General features: G+C 46.2%; 8 protein-coding genes across 8 annotated transcripts; 5 read left to right on the forward strand and 3 right to left on the reverse strand.

The window, feature by feature from the left end:
- Positions 1-962: 962 nt before the first annotated feature.
- C8R40DRAFT_337166 (uncharacterized protein) lies at positions 963-6,531 on the forward strand. Its single transcript, XM_046234761.1, has 10 exons — positions 963-1,319; positions 1,378-1,589; positions 1,645-3,087; positions 3,156-4,927; positions 4,990-5,123; positions 5,178-5,462; positions 5,516-5,643; positions 5,704-6,035; positions 6,089-6,171; positions 6,231-6,531. The coding sequence occupies exons 1-10, from the start codon at positions 1,047-1,049 to the stop codon at positions 6,273-6,275; spliced, it is 4,707 nt and encodes a 1,568-aa protein (XP_046085034.1). The 5' UTR covers positions 963-1,046; the 3' UTR covers positions 6,276-6,531.
- A 33-nt stretch (positions 6,532-6,564) lies between these two features.
- On the forward strand, positions 6,565-8,085 carry C8R40DRAFT_336956 (uncharacterized protein). The gene is made up of 3 exons (XM_046234759.1): positions 6,565-7,103; positions 7,161-7,504; positions 7,560-8,085. Exons 1-3 carry the CDS (start codon positions 6,788-6,790, stop codon positions 7,617-7,619), a joined length of 720 nt encoding a protein of 239 aa, XP_046085035.1. The 5' UTR covers positions 6,565-6,787; the 3' UTR covers positions 7,620-8,085.
- Positions 7,377-8,828, forward strand: C8R40DRAFT_337029 (uncharacterized protein). The gene is made up of 5 exons (XM_046234760.1): positions 7,377-7,504; positions 7,560-7,713; positions 7,778-8,131; positions 8,193-8,536; positions 8,590-8,828. The coding sequence occupies exons 2-5, from the start codon at positions 7,674-7,676 to the stop codon at positions 8,647-8,649; spliced, it is 798 nt and encodes a 265-aa protein (XP_046085036.1). The 5' UTR covers positions 7,377-7,504; positions 7,560-7,673; the 3' UTR covers positions 8,650-8,828.
- A 292-nt stretch (positions 8,829-9,120) lies between these two features.
- Positions 9,121-9,999, reverse strand: C8R40DRAFT_337212 (uncharacterized protein). The gene is made up of 4 exons (XM_046234762.1): positions 9,963-9,999; positions 9,741-9,906; positions 9,430-9,684; positions 9,121-9,369 (listed from the first exon to the last, which is right to left on the reverse strand). Exons 2-4 carry the CDS (start codon positions 9,799-9,801, stop codon positions 9,308-9,310), a joined length of 378 nt encoding a protein of 125 aa, XP_046085037.1. The 5' UTR covers positions 9,802-9,906; positions 9,963-9,999; the 3' UTR covers positions 9,121-9,307.
- A 1,070-nt stretch (positions 10,000-11,069) lies between these two features.
- Positions 11,070-12,139, forward strand: C8R40DRAFT_1110520 (uncharacterized protein). Its single transcript, XM_046228324.1, has 5 exons — positions 11,070-11,450; positions 11,513-11,539; positions 11,593-11,631; positions 11,697-11,752; positions 11,814-12,139. The coding sequence occupies exons 1-5, from the start codon at positions 11,228-11,230 to the stop codon at positions 11,850-11,852; spliced, it is 384 nt and encodes a 127-aa protein (XP_046085038.1). The 5' UTR covers positions 11,070-11,227; the 3' UTR covers positions 11,853-12,139.
- A 278-nt stretch (positions 12,140-12,417) lies between these two features.
- On the reverse strand, positions 12,418-13,072 carry C8R40DRAFT_1161310 (uncharacterized protein; the record flags this gene model as incomplete). The annotated part of the gene is made up of 3 exons (XM_046230108.1): positions 12,418-12,626; positions 12,678-12,977; positions 13,036-13,072. The coding sequence occupies 3 exons, from the start codon at positions 13,070-13,072 to the stop codon at positions 12,418-12,420; spliced, it is 546 nt and encodes a 181-aa protein (XP_046085039.1).
- A 501-nt stretch (positions 13,073-13,573) lies between these two features.
- On the forward strand, positions 13,574-15,431 carry C8R40DRAFT_1048280 (uncharacterized protein; the record flags this gene model as incomplete). The annotated part of the gene is made up of 4 exons (XM_046224490.1): positions 13,574-13,697; positions 13,756-13,872; positions 13,926-14,027; positions 14,080-15,431. The coding sequence occupies 4 exons, from the start codon at positions 13,574-13,576 to the stop codon at positions 15,429-15,431; spliced, it is 1,695 nt and encodes a 564-aa protein (XP_046085040.1).
- A 1,400-nt stretch (positions 15,432-16,831) lies between these two features.
- On the reverse strand, positions 16,832-20,717 carry C8R40DRAFT_1161312 (succinate dehydrogenase; the record flags this gene model as incomplete). Its single annotated transcript, XM_046230109.1, has 14 exons — positions 16,832-16,981; positions 17,032-17,149; positions 17,204-17,302; positions 17,354-17,434; positions 17,489-17,762; positions 17,825-18,015; positions 19,308-19,422; positions 19,478-19,949; positions 19,998-20,075; positions 20,134-20,175; positions 20,222-20,245; positions 20,310-20,421; positions 20,489-20,541; positions 20,589-20,717. 14 exons carry the CDS (start codon positions 20,715-20,717, stop codon positions 16,832-16,834), a joined length of 1,938 nt encoding a protein of 645 aa, XP_046085041.1.
- Between the last annotated feature and the right edge of the window lie 501 nt (positions 20,718-21,218).

The raw sequence follows: 21,218 nt of genomic DNA on the forward strand, positions 1-21,218 counted from the left end.
CAAGTGGATTACACCCTTTGGCGTTATGCTTCTCCTCTATATTGAGTTGCTTCTTCTTTCTCTTTCTTTCCCAAAGGGAGAATCAATTCCTGCGATCGTGGATCGAGAACTCAGAGTGCCTAACATTTTTGAATATCCAATGATGAGCTCGTCGATAATAAGTGGCGGTATCACTATCGGTATATTGACCTCAATTTCAGTTAGGCGATACCGGTCAACGTAAAGATGTCGTTTGCGACCATTCGTCTACTTCCCTATGTATGAACCAAGCTTTCGTTGGCGGAGGATTGACAGCTCCGAATCCAATCAATAAAGAAAGTTTCAATGAAGTGCAGATAGGCATCTCTCCACTGGCTGTATACAAGGGTAAGGAGAGCTCGCTGTCATACGCAAGGTATCAGAGTGTATATTGCTTACCCATGAAGCGCGTCGCGGCATGTTTCCGGTCGTTCTTGATAGACCGGAAGCTTTGTCAGAGTGTTTTCTTCAGTCTGGAGAATACCAAAGGGAGGAACAGTCTCTTTGGTAATGGCTTCGTTGATAGGATCGTAGCGATAGAATTAGAGTTGTACTGGATGATGGATCACTGCGAGCTCAGTTTAGGGTTAGGTCTTCCCTTACCTAATGCGACTTGGGGCGCTTACCTTTATTGTCAGTCAGTCAGCGGTTGTCCAGCTCAGCTTTCGCAGTACTTGATCTTTCTCTTCTTTATATCCCTTCAACGGTACATCTGACACTCTCGATATCGAATGTCCCATTGGCTACGATAACCTCGAGCCGAATTACCATCCTCAGCCTCAAAAGATAAAACCGGTGAAGAAGTACCAACTTTCGGGCTCCTGCTGAACCTAGGCTTGCACTGCTTTATTTCGATAGTCCGTGTAGCTCGTGCAGTGTGCATAACTTCGTTAATTGCCAGCATCAGCACTAATACCGCCATCTAGGACCGAACAAGCAAATTCAGGATAATATTTTTATTCCAACAGACTCTTTCGTTAGACGAGGATACCAAGAACTAGAGGTAGAAGAAGAAGAAGAAGATCATAATGCCCATATCGGTTCTTCCTACGCCCCCTGACTTTCCACCTTCCAAACCACCCTCTAAGCCGACCAGAGGACCTGTGAAGACCAATTATGAGCCACCAAATGGTTCCTCCGCGGTAGACCCAACTTCTTCGTCATCAGCAACGGAATCGATAGCCTTACTCAAACAAGAAGCTCAGCTATCTGTTCAAGCGTCTGCGAAAGGTGCTTCAGCGATGGCGCTACTGCGTAATACAAGAAACCAGTATTTGTTAGCAACTAACTGCGAAACGCAGGTGTGTTCAAATCAACTTGTGTACGTCCATCCATACTCAAGTGTCATCTCGGTCATAGGGTGACTTGAAAGGTGCTTTCATTGCTTTCATGAAAGCCGCTAGCCTGGCCCAGATGATATTCGGGACGGCCGAGTGGAGTCAGAATGGTCAGAATGCCCTTAAGAGGGAGTTGAAAGATTTTATGGAGAAGGATAGCAATGTATGGTCGAGGCTGAAGGCAGTAGAGGCGAAATTGAGGATGTCAGAGGAGAGCATGGCTACATCGTCATTGTAAGTTCTTATCCGCTCTTCCTTCGGTGCAGCGCATGAATTTCTCCGTATACAGAACCAGCCCAAGCGAAGGAAATTCCGTGTCTCAGAAATCTGGAGGGAGTATCGCAGATCGGAAGAAAGCCTTGCAAAACTCGGGCTTGTCTATCTCGACCTCAAACAAGCGGTCCTCCAAAGATCTGCATGTTAACGGAACATCGATCTCCGCCGCCTTTTCCAATGGGGTCAGTCCTCCAAGCCCGAATACTAGTGCAAGCTCTACCATTTCATCGTCTTCGGGTTCGACTGCAGCAGCGCTGTCTACTTTAACAGGCTTGACTGCCCCTTCGACTGTTCCAGGATCATCGATTATTAATCCTATTCATTCCTCTTCGTCGACATCTTCCTCATCATCATCAACGTCAACCTCGAACACTGCGTCCAGTTTCACTAGTACTTCTACATCATTTGGATCATCCCCTGCATCTGCATCCACCTCATCCATCTCCGCATCAAATTCATCAATCTACTCGCATGCTTTCGTTTCACCATCTTCATTCGGTCCACCGTCCCCAGGGTCTTCTCCATCTTCCTCACCTACTCTTCCCACTCGTTCATTTTCCACCTCATCGGAATACAATGCGTTCAATGCCCAATTTCCGAGCATTGATGAGCTAGACGAATCCGATGGGCGATTAGACGGTTCAACACCGTTCAACCTTCCTAGCGTCCCTACTGGAAGGAGCACTAATTCCAACCGATCTGTTGGTTCTGCCAGGTCAGGCAGGTCGTTGAGGCGTATGGGCTCAACATCGAGTCTGAGATCGAATCGGTCGATCAAGGACTTGAAAGAGATCAACACCAATGGAACTGGTGAGGCTTCTCCTTCATCCTCCCCAGCTTCAGGAATCCCGTCTACTGATACGGGAGGCTCCATTCGCGGTCAAGCCCCTCTTGCTTCACCCGTTCCGGCAACGCCAGGCACCCCTCATGCCGCTTTACGAAACTTTATGGTCCCCGTCGTAGAACGGCCGTCGAGTACACCTAGCACACCATTTCGTGGTTCAGGTAGCATATGGGATAGTCGACCTGGGTCGCCGACGCCTACTTCGACCTCGAAAGCTCCTCCGGTAGTACCAAACAAGCCTTCGGCGTTGTCGAATTCAAGGAGTTTCTATGGTAATTTCGATGACCCTATTCCAATTACCGGACCTATTTCACCTACCAGTCTGGATCCATCACCGTCCATCAATGGGACATCTCCTTTACCATCGTTCACCACTCCTCCTTCGTCTTCCTCCCTCCTGACATCGCCCACTGTCTCTAATTCCTCTACCACTATTCCCCAAAAGAATACATGTACACCAACAGAGCTATACAACTATTTACGGGAGCATAAGATAATTCTGTTGGATGTTCGGGAACGGGCAGAGTTTGAGAAGGGGCATATCGAGCTAGGGAAGGAGTCAAAGGGTGTTGCATGGGTGTGTATTGAGCCAGACGTCTTGAGGAGAACAGAGTAAGTCTTCATCTTTTCTCTTCATAATCGATTACAGTAATGGCACCTGATGAATCATTGTCATCCAGTGTAACATCGTATTCAATTGAAGACTCCCTCTCCCTCGCCCCCACATCCGAGGCATCTGCCTTCAACAATCGTCATAAGTTCGACCTTGTTGTACTATATGACAGGAGATCAACCTCTTTCAGTTCTACCCCGCCGTCTAAACCTTCGTCATCGCTTGTATCAACTCCAAGCGCCTTTCCAGTTCCAGGCAGCCATGTAACGAGTGAAGCAAGCAACCCTGATATGTCGACGCTGCTTCGTGCTATCTGGGAACGCGAGTTCCGTAAAACATTGAGAAGGATGCCGATGATGCTTGTCGGAGGGTACGAGGCCTGGGTGAAGGAGTTTGGCATATCAGAGTCGGGTATGTCGTCTAATGGTCCTGCTGCCAGAACAACTACGGTAGTTAACGGCACACCCAATGGCGTTGCAACGAACGGAGCTCACTCATCCTCCGTGCCACCACCACCGATGCCGCCTTCTATATCACCTCAAGGGTCACAAGGGAGAAATCCCTTTGCACCTGGAGGTCCTTTGGCTTCCCCTGCAATTTCTACACCTTCTGCTACTTTCTCTTTGCAACATCCTGGATCCAATGGATCGAGAAGTCGCGCTTCTACTAGTCCGTCTCGTCCTGGTGCTGCAGGGATGGGTCATAAGGTGAATCACTCTGTTGATAAAAGTGCTACTTCGGGTAGCAGCCACTCGAGGGCTCCAGCAGAGTCGGCACATTCAAACGTCTCATTGTCTAGATCGGGGAGGGCAACACCCACTTTTGGACCATCCACACCACTGTCACCAAATTTATCGGGGAATGGTACGAAAAGGCCTCCTACTACAGGCAGAACGTCCTTCTCGTCGTCCTCCTCCATGGTGACCGGGGCAACACCATTAGGCGCATCTGGACCGATGTCTACTTTACCTGAAGGCGCCCTGGCGCCGACGATTTTGAATGGTGCTACGCCCATCACTTACCCGTCGATCTCCACGTACTCTCTTCCTTCGGCATCCTTATCTTCTGTTACGACAAGAAGTCCAGCTCCGTTTGATGGTATGAATGGTATGAATGGAATTGCCTCACCACCACTTCCACCACAAGCGTCTATCAACCCGTCTGTGTCGAGGAGAAGGACGAGCGATTACATTGATCAAAGTCAGGAAGCATTGGCGTTGAGTGGGATGAACAGCCCGGGGTATTCGACTCCTGGATTAGGATCGCCAGGGTATGCGAATGGCATAGGAGGAACAAGTGGAATGAATGCATACAATGGTCCCAGCAGCTCCGGGCTAAATGGGATGAATACATACGGTGGCTACAATGGATACAATGCTAATGGAGCGGTGAATGGCATATCTACAATCCCTCGGACAACGATTGACTATCCTGAACTATCTTCTACTCATCCCATTCTACGACCGCCACCAGCCGTTGCTGCTGGCACGCTGGAAAGGCAAGATAGCATCAAGAGATTTCCGACTCCCCCTTCATCATCTACGACCGGTGCTGGTTCCACAACCCCCTCCTACCCTGTCCCTTCCTCGCTCTCATCCCCATCCTTCAAATCCTCGACAAGTATCGCTCCTTCAGGCATTTCCTCCACTGTGTTAAAGAAGTTGGGATTAAGCCCCCTGCATCCTGTCCCTCGTCTGAAGAGCGCAGAATGGCCCCCAAGGTATTGGGCAGACTCGCCTATTGGAACGTCTGGGTTAAAGAATATGGGGAATACATGTTATATGAATGCGCCGATACAGTGTCTGAGTGCAACAGTACCATTTGCGAGGTTTTTTACTGGTGAGTGCCGTTGCTTGTCATTTTCTTTCTCTAAAACTAACTGGCTCATTTCACCTTGGCAGAGGTTGATCTCAAAACTGCGATTAACTACATGAACAAGATGAACTCGCAAGGGCAGCTGACGAGGGCGTTTTCGAGGCTCGTACATGACATCTGGCATGGGGATATGCCGTATATCACTCCGAACGATTTCCGGGTAAGTAATGCTACTTACGACCTAATCTGTCCTTTATTTATCGACATCTCATAGCGCACACTTTGTTCCCTCAATGCACAATACATTGGCACTTCTCAACATGACTCCCAGGAATTCCTCTCCTTCCTCCTCGACGGTATCCATGAAGACACCAACAGAATCATGGCGCGCAAACCCATTACCCGGACGCCCGAGGAAGAGGAACGATTAGAAAACCTACCCCAGCAGATTGCAGGAGAGTACGAATGGCAGGTTTGGCGGCAGAGCAATGATAGTATCATTGTGGATTTCTTTCAAGGAATGTTCAGGAATCAGCTGAGGTGTATGAAATGCGAGAAGGTGAGTTGTACGTGACTCGTGTGTTAGACCGTTGCATTTATCGTGTTCGATAGACATCCACGACCTATAATGCATTCTCGATACTATCTTTACCGGTGCCCGCCCGTAGTGGTAAAATCCCTCTACAGAATTGTTTAAAGGCGTTCTTCAACGTCGAAGTCATGGAAGGGGATGATGCGTGGTAAGCTGACAATATCTCTCGGTCCATCTACTACGTCGCTCACCAGTCAATCAAAACCAGGGACTGCCCGCGCTGCAAGACCAAGCGCCCAGCAACCAAGACCCTGTCCCTTGCTCGTCTCCCCCCTGTCCTTGTCATCCATCTCAAGCGATTCGAAGTCAATGGCCGGTTCAGTGACAAAATTGATACCTTCGTCGATTTTCCTGTCAAGGGATTGGATTTGACTGAACTCATGCCTCCGCCGTTACCAGTGGGCGCAGATCAATCGTTATTGAACGGAGGGATGGTGAATGGTGTCATGTCGAGGGATGACCCAAGGATACAGGTGGGACCGTACAAGTATGAGCTCTATGGGGTGACGAACCATTATGGCAACCTGAGTAGTGGACATTGTGGGCATATTCTTCTCTATATCCATCAATCCGCTGACGACCACCTGTTATAGATACTGCATTTGTTGCATCGCGGGGTGGATGGCTTTACTGCGATGACAGTTCGGTAAAGAACGTCGATGCGAAGCAGGTCGTGGTCAGTATCCGAACCTCACCCGTCCACATAACCCTTTTCTAATGTTCTCTCCTTTGCAGAACCAAAAAGCTTATGTTTTGTTTTATAAGCGAGTCAAAGCCTAGAGAGATCGAAGTTACAGAGCGAAACCCCACATTTTGACATTCTTTGTCATCTTTCATTTTTTGCATTCATGATTGCTTTCCTCTTCCTCGTGCATCTACAATTACTTTTACTCAATCTATCCATTATTGTATTCATACTTTCCGTCAACGAGCAGTTCTCCCTACTTCCGCTTTCTGTTATTTAGTATCCATTATCCTCCACCTCATACCATTCTCAATCCGCTCTCAATTATTTGTACTTAGCTGGATGACGGGACCATTTCTCTACACTTTCTCGGATTCTAGATACACTTGGGTGCACATTTGATAAATAGCTTGACAATGGAAGCCAACACATACTTACTTCGTATAATCATTTGACCTTTCTTTGTATTTTTCCATGTCCATTTACGGTCCCCTCTACGCGAGTAATATGTAGATCATTGTGTCCTCTGGCCTCCTGGTCCGGTCAGAAGAACACGTGTATGAAGCGCATGTGCCCCATTTACGCTGAAAGTTAATTTCCGCCTCAAATGGCTGAGCCTGTCCATCACACACCCAGCGATAGAGATGTTCAGATCGTCCGGTATCTTTTCCAAACTTTACTTCCATTAGAGCTCGTCGATGTCATTATTGAGGACGCTGAATACTGGCCTTGTATCCATGTTGAACGATCCGAGCCAATATTGGTCGACGCCAAAAGATCTATTAGTCGGGGGCTCAAAATGGCTTGGTGTTACCTTGTTTCATCACCTGTACCCGAAGCTTTGGATTCCGCAGGACAGAGTTTGGGACAAAGTAGAGTACGAAGAGTGGATCTAAAGGTGCAAGGCCATGATCAAGGCTGGGGTAAGCTTTCGTTTCCCGTCATCTTGTATATGCTCCGTTGTTCAACCCCTCTTCCAGCAACCCATCCAGGGCCATGGTCCTGGTTTGAAGCCACCATTATCAAGGCGTTCCGCGAGTCCAATTTAGTTTGGCTGCCCGCAGCGTTGAACGGTCCTGTTGATCCAGCGAGTGTCTTGGCTGGATCAAGCTTCGATCAGACATTTGAAGGCTTCACTCGCTGGCACATCGCTGCCAATGCGATTGCTACTCAAGTTAAACAGGATCATTCAGTCGTATGGACTGAACAGGAGGCCCAAACTCCTGGGAATGTCAAAGGTTTGAGAGGGCGTGAAAGTCTTGGACATGAGCTGGTCAGAGCCCTACAGCCAGGTGATAGGATTGCAATTTTGGCATTAGCAGAGGTAAGAGCAAGACGATCTCTCGCGGATGTTGCTGGAGCTTACATGTCTTGAGTAGCAATGGGGATGGGAGAATCACGTCTATAACGCCTCTATCGATATTTATTATTCTGTATAGTCATGAACGTTCAGTGTCAGCGCTGTGTATGAATGGTCTCTACACTACTTACGAATGCATGATTATCCATTCGGAATTGATTCGGAATCTTACAGTAACTGTTGTACTTAAGATCTGCCAGTGTCATCTACTCATAGCTACTCATATACCCCACACAGCTACCTGTTTCCCCTACTCACCCTCACCACACATTCAAATGCCTCGGTCTGTTCGCCACACACCCAGCGAAGGAGATGTCCGAATCGTCCGGCATCTCCTCCGAACTTTTCTTCCGCTAGAGCTCGTAGATGTTATTATTGCGGATGCTGAATACTGGCTTTGTATTCACGTTGAACGTTCTAAACAAATACGGGTGGACGCAAGGATAGCTCTTGGTCAGGGATTCAAATTGGCTTGGTGTTATCTTGTTTCGCCACCGATACCGGAAACTTTAAGTTCTGTAGGACAGGGCTTGGGACAGAGGAGAGTGCGGAAAGTGCAGTTGAAGGTGCAAGGTCACGATCTAGTCTGGGGCAAGTCCTTCTAGTACTAAGCACGCCTCATATATTCCTTTGTTCACTTTCTTATGCTTAGCAACTAATCTAAGCCCATCGTCCTGGTACGAAGCCACCATCATCAAGGCATCCCGCCAACCCGGCCTGCTTTGGCTCCCCGCTGCGTTGCGGGGACCTGTCGATCCAGCGAGTCACCTAGCCAGACCACACTTTAATCAAGTCTTCGCAGGCTTCACTCGTTGGCACATTGCCTCAAACAAACTTGGTAATCGAACAAAGCAAGATCATTCAGTCGTTTGGACTGAAGAGGAGGTGCAAGGGCCTCGAGACGCTGGAAGTATCAAAGGACGTGAGGGCTTCGGCCATGAGCTGGTCAGAGCGTTGCAACCTGGTGATAGGATTGCTATTTTGGCGTTAGCGCAGGTAGACAATCTTTTCTAAATGTTGAATTGGACACTCAAACATGTTGTGGACAGCAATGGGGATGGGAGAATCATGTATATAGCGCCTCCATCACCATTCATTATTCTGTATAAAGTTCTGGAATATGTAGCACTACTGAGACGTCCAAGAAATTTCTGACAGACGAAAAATTTTTGACCATTTATCTTTGTTGGGTAGGTTTTCTCCGAGTTTGTATACCCCGAAATTAGGAGACAGGCGAGTTCTGAGAGAATGGTTAAGGCAGGAGCAAAGGAGGGGGATAGATACTTTTTCGCGTTTGGTAAATCTTCAAGTTCGTAGTTTTGCAAAGAAGGAAAATGCTGGGTAACATCGAAACGTCCATGGAACAGAACGTCCATCATGCGTTGGCGATGCATCGGGTCTGGCGAACAGTTGTTCTCATCGTCATTGAAGAAACATAAACAATAATCCACTACACAGACTCCAGATCATGCAGAGGATTGTAGGCGAAAGGAAAGGTGGGCTTAATGACTGCAACAGAGGTTGTGATAACATTCTGATTTCTGATAAGATTAAAATCAGGTTCTTCGAACGGCTCCGAATCGCTTGCGGCGGTCCTGAAGAGGTACGTGTTACTGATAATATCCGCGGCAATCGGCGTTCCCTGGCCAAGCAATACTGAGTTGTGAAGACTGGGAGGAACACACCGTGCGGACATTATGCGTGTGCGATCCGTACGCCGAGTGGCATACTCAAGCTATGAGTCCTATATTCCCTTCGCTATACCAATTAAACATTTCCACCGCTGATATCACGATGCACCCATCCAGCCCAATGAAGGACATACAGAGCTAGGACAGACATGGTTAGATCCCCGTAGAAGATAATGTTCGTCAAAACGTTCTGCAGACCTTTGATAACATCGACTACTGCACGGAAGCCTGGGGTGTTATCCAAACTTCGTTCGTCGTAGATCGTTGTCGCGCATTGCTTAAACAAGTGGTAGCGGTGATGGATTGCCTGGTGATTTTTGCTTGAACCTATGTTGAGGATCGTTCGGCGTGGACGAGGGTGTTTAGTTGTAGAGTGCTGATCCGAACCAACAGCGGAGCCTGATTGTGAAGTAAAAGGTTGATCAAGCGTCCTCTGGGCTCTACAGAAGACGGCTGTTGGAACGTAACAGGTTCGACCATGATCATAGTGTTGTCCAAATGGTAGCCACCTCCCATGACAGCATCAGTGGAATCTTCTTCGTTGCCTATTCGAACTCTTCTATACGCCATGGGTCGGAGCACGCGCTGGCTGAGTTGTTCGTCAAAATCATCATTCTCCTCTACGTTGAGGGCCTTCGTATCTGCCAGAATGGTTTGGTAAATCTTGTGCTCCTCCTGGCAATCCAACTTCAATCCTTCAGGATACGTATTCTTCCACTCGAGTCCTTCACCTTCCATACTCTAGTACCACAACCTAGAGGGCTGAGGAAGAGCGCCTAAGCACATCACATGATTCTCCATCTCCGGAGCAATGTTTACCGACTGCCGCCTTCTATATCTAGGCAACATCTTTTTATCTACCACCACGACAGACTCGTGTATTAATTATATAGAAACAACTCAGGGCGTCCCCTTGTTCCACACATTATCTGATACATAAATATTCAACTCTGGTATGCAACAAGGACGATCCCTGCTATTCTCACCATTCCTCATACACAACCCCTCTCCTCTTCGCCCAACTTCCTCCGTCAAAATGCTTTATCCTGTTCCGTACACACCCCGTATCAAAGACGTCACAACCGTTCGTGATCTCCTACAGTCCTTCCTCTCATCAGAATGCTTCAAAATTCCTATTGAAGAAGCGGAACACTGGCTTCGTGTCTATAGTGAACAGTATGAACGAATCGTAGTACAAACCCAATGCAAAATTTCGCTTGGTTTTGCCTCATTTCGCCACCTGTCCCCGAAGCTGCAGATGCAAGGTCATGTTGGATGGTCTGGATCATTGTCAAGTGAGTTTTTCACTTTAAAACCCAAGGTACTTTTTGTCCAACTTCAAGCTCTGCGCATAGCGACCCGTGTTGATCTGATACATTCTTGATTCGAAAGTTTCATCATCCAACCACCTATTCATGCTCCGTGTTACCTCTCTAAGGCGTGGTAACCATTTTAGCTTCAGGCGCCAAAAGAAGAGGTTATCGGTGTTATCGGTTATCGGTTACATACACTATTTCGGCGTTCAAGTTGGTTCGGATCCGAACATGATTGGGCTAATACGGGTAATACTGTGTGCTGCAAATGAGGAAACCGTCAGCGCCCTATCAACGCTATAACGGCTCTGTCCATCACCATTTGTATCATTCAATTCCATTCGTCTTATCATCATTTGGGGTGATCGTACGAACCAATACTCAGCAAAACGAAAAAGCAACTGGATTCCATGACTCTCCCGTCTTTTTACACCATGTCAGCGCTGATTGTATCTCTAGATACAGTGATGCTATGGTCATGTCGGGGCGGGTTTCGGTCTTCGCTCACTTCGCTCACTTCTCTCACTTCTTTCTCATAACCGTGGATTAATTCAATATCATGAAAACGGGTATAGTATATTTAAGCTCGACGACTTTCCCCCCTCGAATTCTCCAACTGTGTGCTGGTCACCGTTCAATACCTCCTACTTATCATCAACATCAACCCCGAATCATCTCAACCTATGCCAACGAACATGCGCACTATCGCCTTAGCTGCCTTTCTCGCATCGGCCACTATCATGGCTTCTGCCCTGCCCACCGATGGGCAGATGCATCAGGCTCGAGCAGCGGTTGTCAAGATGCGTCAGCAGCCCGCTCCTAATTCAACAGAGACGACTACGACGGCTTCAACTACACCTACGTCTACGAGTGATAGTGCTTCATGTGGTGTCAGTGATATCTTTGGTTAATGTCCTCTCCTCTGTTGATACCCCACCTCTCTAAATTTCAATTTCGATCGAATGTAGATTGTGTCAAAGGACTGGAGAAAACAGGTAATTCATAGTTTAGCGTTTATTACTGAAGCTCAACTTCGGGTTGTACTTAGTCACATCATGCGCGACTGCAGCCTCTGATTGGGGAGCGGGTGAGTGATTTGATCTATATCTCCGTGACAAGCAATGAAGCTCCCTATAACCGCTTCACTTCTAGATATTTCCAAGGATAAGCAATGTCTCGAGGATGCAGAAAGTGACATCAAGTCTTTGGTAAGTTTGTTACATATACATTTAAAGCATTCCATAATTTACTGATTGTTCTATCTTTCAGCCTTCTCAATGCCTCGGATGCGTGAAAAAGTACCTGTAGTCTTCCTACTACCCCGTACATTTCTTCAACCTTTGTTGTCCTCGAGTTCTTTGCAGCTTCCAAATTAAGCACTTGTTGATCAAGCTGGGGCACCAATCTGAATCTGTCAGACTGTCCCTGATTCGTTCAGAGTCGTCTGATACCCTACAACTTGACATCTTCCATTCTTCTCCCTCCTCATAAGACGTTACATTCAATTCAACAAATTAACGTTTGTAGGTTTGATACGCAAGTATGCCTGCTGTCTGTCTTTCTGTCGTTGGTCCAAGGGCTGGAGTAAATTCATTCATGTTCATGATACAGTTCTCAGGAGGCATCGCTTCCGAAAGGCTCCGTTCTGTCTGTCTAGTAAGTTTTCCCGGTTAGGGTGGACAAATCAATGATTTGTTTCCAAAATTCACCTTGTCAGCAGGGAATCTCTGGCATTCACCCGTTTTTCTAGGTAAGTCGAGTCTGGACAATTTGATTTCTGCACTAGATTTCAATGATAGATAGTTCACAACAGCACGAGAATTTCTTTAAGTGAGTCCATTGTCAATGCGCGACAAAATTTCAATTGACAAAATTACAATGTTTTTATACAAGGTCGCTTCGTTATTTCCTCCAATACATCGTAAAAATTCTCCGTCGTTATACTGCGCACCTCGATGCTCCTTTTGAGAACAAGATCTGCAAGGAAGTTACTGAACAGCAACAGCTCGTGGACAAGATTGGTTTGAAGAAGGTCAAGTCGAGGACAAATCGTTTCGTACTGCAGTACCCAAACTGGCTTTCCTGTGAGCATACATGAGGGCTAAAGTCATCGTTTCTCAGGTGTACACGTACTGCTCTTCAAACTAATTTCCCATTCCCAGCGATGAATGTCGTCCTCATTCACAAAGCGATCCCAATCTCCAGGTGCGGCAAGAATGATCACATATTGCACACGCTGAAATGCTTTGTGTATACCAGCGATAACCTGTTCTCGAGTCGCTTGTCTGCTCATTTGCTGCTGGTCAAGCCATACTGTGACTCCCATGGCCTCCAAGGTCTTAGCAACCGTTCGAGCCATAACGCGACCACGATTTTTTCCGTCCTGCGTGTACCATCTGTAGAAGATTATGCAAGTATACGATGTTCGATGTTCTTGCAGGCTTCGCTTTTAGCACCTCTTGTTACCTTACGCGAGTTCCTCAATACTTACCTGGTTGATTGTTCAACGTATCCTGCAGGACAGTCATTTTGGGTGTGTATACTGTGCAGTTTCGATGACTGCCCGAAAAAAATGGGAGCCGAGATGTGGAAGATGAGGTGAAGTCAAGGCTAAGTACTGGGTTGAATGGTGCAAGATGAAAGTTGCCGATTGTCATTACAATCACCGAAGCGATTGGCGAAAGGCATCTTGAATGAAACTTCCTGGCACACGACCAAACCGTAGAAATTTCGATTACTTCTTATGCGCACAAAGTCAATAAATATAAGAAGTCATACAGATCATACCCTCGTCATATCCGACTTATAGCCTTTCATAGTTTTCCAATTCCACTAGAAATATAAGCGGCGGATCCCCCTTCCGTGTTCACTGTCCTGTCTGAGCGGAACATTGGTACGTCACTTGATAGTACTTGCTCTATATCGTGGTTCATATCGTCTGTCATCTATTGTCCGACAATTTCTATATTCAAAAGAGGTGAACAAAGGAGCCCGAAGTCCAAACAGCTTCCCTTCCACTTCCAAACACTATGTCCTGCACGCCTACCGCGAACACCCTGTTCACTTCAACCAAGCTTGGCCTATTCCGGCTTCAACATCAAATCGTCATTAGTCCTCCATCACATACATCGATGGTATCAGTGGAAGAATTCTGTGAGTCTCAACTGAAAGCACTTCCACAGTAGCGGGACTGAGCCTCTCGTCTCATGAGATCGAACTTGTACGACTGAAGGAGGACTGGTCATCGTACCATATGACACTAATGCTTCCATCCAAAGAAATATTGCAGAAATCATTCATACCGCGAAAGGCATAGCATTCTGTCTAGGTGCGTTTACATGTTTCTGCCTTGTTCTGTACATCTATCGACGCCCTTTCTAGTGGACGTGCCCAGCTCTCCAGCTGAGAGCTTTGTTGAAAGAATACAAAGCTGCATTACTGACGCAATTTCTTGTGGTTACGATGGAATTGAATTAGATGTCTGTAAGTCTGATGCGTATTAGTCTTACGGTATTTATTCATGTATATTGGTTAGCTCAAGGATCTGCTTTGCAAGGCATTTTGTTCAACAGCACTAAAGTCGTCAGTGAAGTGTCGAACATCCTTCAAGCTCTCACAACACTCATTACGGATGAACGACTCGGCCTTCGCTTTTCTCCGTTTTCCTTCATGGACGGCGCCCACACGACCAACTTCCTCCAGCTGTACATTGGTATCATCGAATACCTTAAACACATTCATCCCTCACTCGCATTTGTGCATTTCCTTGGAAGCACCTCATTCGAAGACTTTGAATATTCACAGAACAAATCTTTGGATGTCTTTCGGGCTGCGATAGCATTTCCTATGTCAATGGACTCTATGGATAGTGACGGCACAAGATTCATATCCTCTGCTAGCTACTCTCCCGACGCATTCAAGTTGGAGTCCACTCGTACCGGCGAATTGATTTCATTCAGTCTCCCGTCAATTGCCAACCCTGACATAGTCTCCCTACTCCGTCAAGGTCTTCCGCTTCAGAATCTCCCTCGGGTAACCCAACGTCTCTCCGATATTCTTACATCGTTTAAGGAGGGGAAAGAGTACGTGTTCTACTGGGACTCGCTTCAGCGAGAACAGGTCTTGCAAGCGATGCAGTGTCTTGGTCAGTACTTGGGTCAGTTTGAGCCCGCACTGTCATACGAAGGCACCGATAAACGGGTCGTTTGGCGAAAATCGTGCTGGTTCGCATCCGAAGGCATCGCTGATCCGCTTCTGGATACAGAGCATGAGATTTCAAAGTTCGACGGTGATCTGAAAGATGGTCTTTCGGGTTTGGTGGCGCTGCGGAACTCTGATGTCAGAGCTTCGTTGGAATACCTCAAGCGTGTTCTCGATAGCACTCTCGTTTCGTGCTGCCATGCTATCGGATTAAGCAAGGACCTGATTCAACGCTGCACTGTACGATACCGAATCATCAAGTACGTTGCTCATGCAGGAAACCCTGGGGGTATCGGCCTTCACCCTGATGGAAATCTACTCTCAGCGCTCATTACCGATGGACCTGGGCTTGGTGTATACGATTTCGATGGGACGTATCGTGAGCCTGGAGTCGGAGGAACGATCCTTATGGGTGGTTCTACGTTGTATAGGTGGTCCAAAGGAACATATTTGCCTACATTCCATGATGTAAGTATTGGGCAGGAGCAGAAGAAGACTTCCATCGTTGCCTTCTTCAATCTACCGGATATGGAGGACATTCCACAAAGCGCCGGGCCAGATACAGAGAAGAACAGTTTTTTCCATGATATCAGAGTCATAAAGGAGGATGACAAGTCCCCCGCCGGAGAGTTGGCACCGCTTTGGAAAACAATTATTCAGAGACACAATCTCATTTTACCTTCGTAGGAACTAGCATTTCTGTATGTCTCCGATCCGTAAATTTAGTTGTATTTGCAAATTTGTCAGGAAATTTCGAGGAATGTTGCGATCTGTTGTGATACGTGTTTAGTCCTGCCCTTCACGTCCCGGGGACTGTAGGTTCTACACCAAGATACTTCCCGGACTGTGCGGTGTTCAGATCTTGGACCATGCCGTTTAATATACCTTCCTTCCTTCCTGTTACAGATGTCCTTGAGCTAACAAATAGTTGAAGCACCTATATCCTACTACATATCCAAACAGCGCCAGCCAGCGGCTGGGCCCGCTACCTTGTTAGTTGCAAGGGTCCAGGATGTTGCTTGTAAGTAAAATTCTCCTGTGAGAGCCGCTCAGAACTCCGTTCTTCGCTCTTCTCGCAGGAGATGGTCAATATATAGAAGGATTTGTCAGCTACAGAGACTTGGAAAGGTTACAGGATCGAACATTGATTATAAAGGTCAAAGGAACCCAATCAATGTCGACGCGTCGACGAAGAAAAGTTAAATGACTAAAATTCGGTGACTAAAATCACGTGGCAGGATATTTGATGGTAAAATCGAAATGTTGAGGTAGCGGCCCTTCCTTCCCTTTCCTTCCTTCCCCCTCATCATTTCCAAAAGCTCCTTGACTTCCTTCTTCACAACATCCACAGTATACTTATACAAAACGAATCCCGCCAGGCCGGGTGGTTCCATCAGAATTCTTCCTCGAACAATCACCATCTCGTTGTTGTCAGCCTTGTCAGCTTCGTATGAAGCTCAAAGTGAACCCATCAGCAACTTCGCGCTCTATCGTTTGCTCAAGGGACTTTATATTCTCACACCTAAACACTTGGATAACAGGCAACGACTAAAAATGCCCAAAAAATGCCTATGTAACTTGTATTCAGCGGATGTCCACTTCGCTACAACCCTACCATTTGTAATCGCACATGGCGCTTTCTGAATACCTTCAGGGTTCTTCTACTTGACTCTATTGTTTGATCTTGAAGGAGACTCGGGACATATTGAATCTGGAGGCACAATGTCTCCGGAATATCCATCCAATGATCTGTCAGGACGTCTCGACATACTCCATCAATCTGAGCCTTATAACACCTGGACAAAGTTGTAAAAAGAGACGCAGCCTGGACGATCTTTAATCAGTATGTTTGTTGTTCTCGTTCTACACAGTTTGGTCTTATCCTTGTACCAGATTATTTGAATGATCATTTGAAGTTGCTCGAGCCGAAACCTATCTCAAATATGTATCTACGATGATTTGACATTGATTCAATATACATACCCAGCACCAGTACAGGAACCTAGACTTGAATCAACCTCGTTGCTGAAGCGCTATTTTATTGGACAGCTCCCATGTAGATGCCCTTGGGTTGAAAGCTGGATTGATTAATACATACGCGGAATTGGAGGAATTGCTTGACACTCTTTTTCATCCAGGGTGTGATCGATGACCTTGCGATATTTGAGTTCAATAGACAGCATATTAATATCTTTTTGGAAGGACAAGGTATGCTTCATCCATTCATCGTCATTACGCTGTCCAGGTTCAGTTAGCACTCCTTGAATATTTCTGAATACATATTCACATTGGGATAATCTTCACGGGAGTGTGCTCCACGAGATTCTTGCCGAGCTGCAGCGGAAGTGATGGTCTGGATAGCACATTGCAAGAGATTGTTGAGCTCGAGAGTTTCAATGAGGTTTCTGTATCGTCGTCATTAAAAAACAGGTATATGAAGCACATTGAACCGAGCGTACGAGTTCCATATCATACTGCGATCCTTTATGCCAATATGTTCAAACTGACGGTAGATCTGTTGCATCTTCAGGACACCCTCTTCTAAGAAGTTTTGTGTCCTGTTCCACAGATTTAGGAATGATGCGGAATTCAATTTCAGGAGAAAGAACCTAAAAACAGCGGCATCCGATTGCATGACTTTTTGCATATCTAAACGGATGTTGGCAGATGACTCAGTTCCAGAAGAGGTCCTGAAAAAATACGATCAGAGAGTCGTAGAACAGAAGGACATAAGTATATGTTGCCTGATCTTGTCCAGAAAATTGATACTTTCTAAACCTGCTTCCTGAGGAATGTCCTTGTGGGGTTTACCAGGGCTCAATGTTTCCGTAATATGTCGAGCACATGCTCGACCAAATACAACAATGTCAAGAAGAGAATTGGCTCCCAGGCGATTAGCTCCATGTACAGAGACACATGCAGCCTCACCAGCAGCATACAGTCCTGGTACCACCTCGTCTTTGCCTTCCTTGTCGATAGTGATAACTTCCCCTGTGAATTTTGTAGGAATACCACCCACTATAAGTTGAATTTGAAGGTAAGAGGAATATACTAGATTGAAAGTCAGAGCAAGCACTGACTATTATAGTGGACCGTAGGTAACACAGGGATGGGTTCTTTTGTGACATCAATCCCAGAAAAGATTGCTGCAGTCTCAGAGATACCGGGAAGGCGTTCATTAAGGATTTCAGGAGGGAGGTGACTGAGCTGGAGGTATATATGATCCTTATCGGGCCCGGCACCCCGGCCTTCTCGGATTTCGATAGTCATACTACACAACCAGACCTTCGGATAAGCGTGGGCTGATTGATGTCAAACAACCCGGGGATGAAATTTCATTTCGTCCCCAGGCTCACATATTATAACCCAGGTTTGAATTTATGTAATTGGTACTAGGCTGTATGTTTTTTACAAACCTCGCTTCATACAATATCTGTTAGCCCTTGGGATGAATGGCAGTCAAAAATCAATGACACATTGTGAGGACATATCTGACCTGTGTATGACCCAAAGGCTTTGAGGATAATTTTGAGGATAAGCAGGGCAAGGTATTTATCTTTAATACGGCACCATTTTGACCAGATGAGCTTCAAATTTATAGTGCTTCACATTCCAAGTCAAGCCATGCAATTGGCAGGAGGCTAGTTTGCTGAAGATAGACTATGAATATTTAGTAGAGATGATTCATTACAGTAGCAGCAAGATAGTATGATAAATGATTACTTCGACTGATTGCGCACGAAAAAATCCACCACAAGAATCCGCCCGCTCCAAATCATTTCATGTTCCATGAGTCATTTTTAGGTCACGCGAGAAATGTTGATCATTGTTTGGTCTTTTTTTTGCCACGTTGTCAACTTTGTTCAAACGTTCAACATTCAACGCTCAACACTCAATGCTCAACGCTGGCCCTTTTCAATGGTCAACATTTAACACTACGAGGATCATTTAAATTAGGACGCAACCTGCAACTAACTCAATGTTCAACTTGTCTATTGAAGATACAAAATATTCAAGGCTCGGACTGCATCATCCCCCCTCAACCTCAACCTTTAAGTTACGAGATTCACTCCAACCTCAAGAATGACATCAAGCTGAACAAGCCCTCTATGCCGCCATCAACTCTGCAAAACTGCCTCAACTGCCTACTTCAACACCACATGCTTCGGGTACATCAAAACATCCCCTTCCCAAGATTCACCAAGCGATTTTTTGTTTTTTTTTCACCCGTCCAATTAATTGGTTCCCAGGTCAGTGTGTCTTAAATTTTAAGTTTCATTCTCAGATACATGCTTTATTGTGTTGCACCTTTGTATGTAGATACTAAGTAATGATTCAGTCCAATAAAAGATTTGAAAAATTTGGAAAAGAGCAGGAAAATGAACATTCCGAGTACTGCAGTGGGCCTTGATTATGTAAATGAGTTGATGCCCAGCCTCAATATTTTGAACCCAGGTTTCAAGTGATGCCGGGGTTAGGATTACGGAAACTGTACTGAGCACTAATTTAATCAGGCTCAGCATCAATTATCGCTGGGTTAAACCTGGTTGAATAGAACTGCACGCCTGTGTACGGGATACAACATCGCGAGAGGCGAGATCTTTAGCTGTCGGGGCATAGCGTTCCATGAATCGCTCGCCTTCGCCATTGAGTAAATAGCCTCCCTCTCCTCTACATCCTGAAAAAAACCCATATGGAACAATCGCGACACACTGAAGCATGTATAGACGTACCTTCACTAATCAGACAACCAGCTCCGTAGATACCAGTAGGGTGGAATTGTACAAATTCAAGATCTTGTAACGGCAATCCAGCACGGGACACCATAGCATTCCCGTCCCCTGAGCAGGTATGAGCACTAGTACAGCTAAAATAAGCACGCCCGTAGCCTCCAGTCGCTAGGACAGTTTTATGAGCTCTAAATCTATGGAAAGTACCATCCTCCATGTTGAACGCTATGACTCCAACACATTCTCCATCCAGCATGATGAGGTCCAATGCGAAATATTCAATAAAGAAGTTTGTATTCTGACGAAGAGCTTGACCATAAAGCGTGTGTAGAATGGCATGCCCAGTGCGGTCAGCAGCAGCAGCACATCGAAAGGCCTGTCCCCCCTTGCCGTACTTCAAGGACTGTCCACCGAGTGCTCGTTGATAGATTTTACCTTCTTTTGTACGAGAAAAGGGTACGCCGTAATGTTCCAGCTACGAGCGTGAAATGAGTGTTAATAACAAATCTAAAAACAAACCTACCTCAAGAACTGTCTGTGGTGCCTCGCGACACATATAATGAACAGCGTCCTGATCTCCTAGCCAGTCGGATCCTTTGACCTAGGAGCAAATAAATCATGATGAGACCGTGAATATGTGCGGCATAAATCCGATTTACCGTATCATACATATGCCATCTCCAATCATCCTCAGTCATATTCTTCGCAAACCGTGAGTACTTGGTAATTCAATACCACCTTACTCACCCCAAGTGCAGCATTGATTCCTCCCTAATGTGACACCGTAGTAAGCTTCCAATTTGTATTCGCAGAACAACTCCGAGCAATGGCCCACCTGGGCAGCAACAGTGTGACTTCTGGTAGGGAAGAGTTTGGTGATACAGGCGGTGTTAAATCCAGCTTTTGCCAAACCGAATGCTGCTCGCAAACCTGCGCCTCCTGCGCCGCTGTATCAAAGGAACTGATATGGGAAATTTCTTTTCGTCGAGTAACGATGCCCACCCCGATACATACATGACAATAGCATCGAATTCGTGTTCAATTAGAGGGTATTTCGTGGAACATGACTACAAGCCAATTGAATACACATTCCCTGCGCAGTTGCAGTACACACCTGAACTTCACCCTTGACAGAATTTGTAGAGAACACTCTCTGTAATGGTGCTGAACGATAGGACGGACGCCGCGAGAAAGAGGTCGAAGGAAAAACAATGTATGGGAGAGCCTTGCGGAATATCCTCATCGCTGCAAAGAAAGAAACACCAACAATTCACTAGCACTGGTCAGGAGACTCGTTTGATACTTACACACTTACACATTTATCAGATTATTGAGCAATGAGTTCGAATTTAGCTGCCCTTCAGTCGGAAATCTACCGGATGAGTGCATAATACGGTGACCATTCCATACTTGCAGAGACAAAAACTAGACTGCTCACTGTTTCCCGAACCTGTTTCCTCCAATCCTCCTTTCGTGACTGGTTTCCGGAGTGAGCCGGAGTGAATCGAGCCGAGGTGCCACCACTTTTCTCACGATTGCGTGCACTATTCGTTTTTTTTCCACCGACACAAGCCGAATCGGAATAATTGCAACACCTTGGACTCTTTCCACTGTCCCGATTAATTCGAATTCTGTCCTATGTACACTCGCGCTCATTACATCACTGCAGCGCCCACTGTACAATCAGGAAGTCACAAATCCAAAGCATAGCCAATATTCTTCCGAATGCTCGTTTTGATCAACG

Source organism: Lentinula edodes, assembly GCF_021015755.1.
Source record: "Lentinula edodes strain Le(Bin) 0899 ss11 chromosome Unknown C8R40scaffold_23, whole genome shotgun sequence".
In the NCBI taxonomy this organism is placed as follows: domain Eukaryota; kingdom Fungi; phylum Basidiomycota; class Agaricomycetes; order Agaricales; family Omphalotaceae; genus Lentinula; species Lentinula edodes.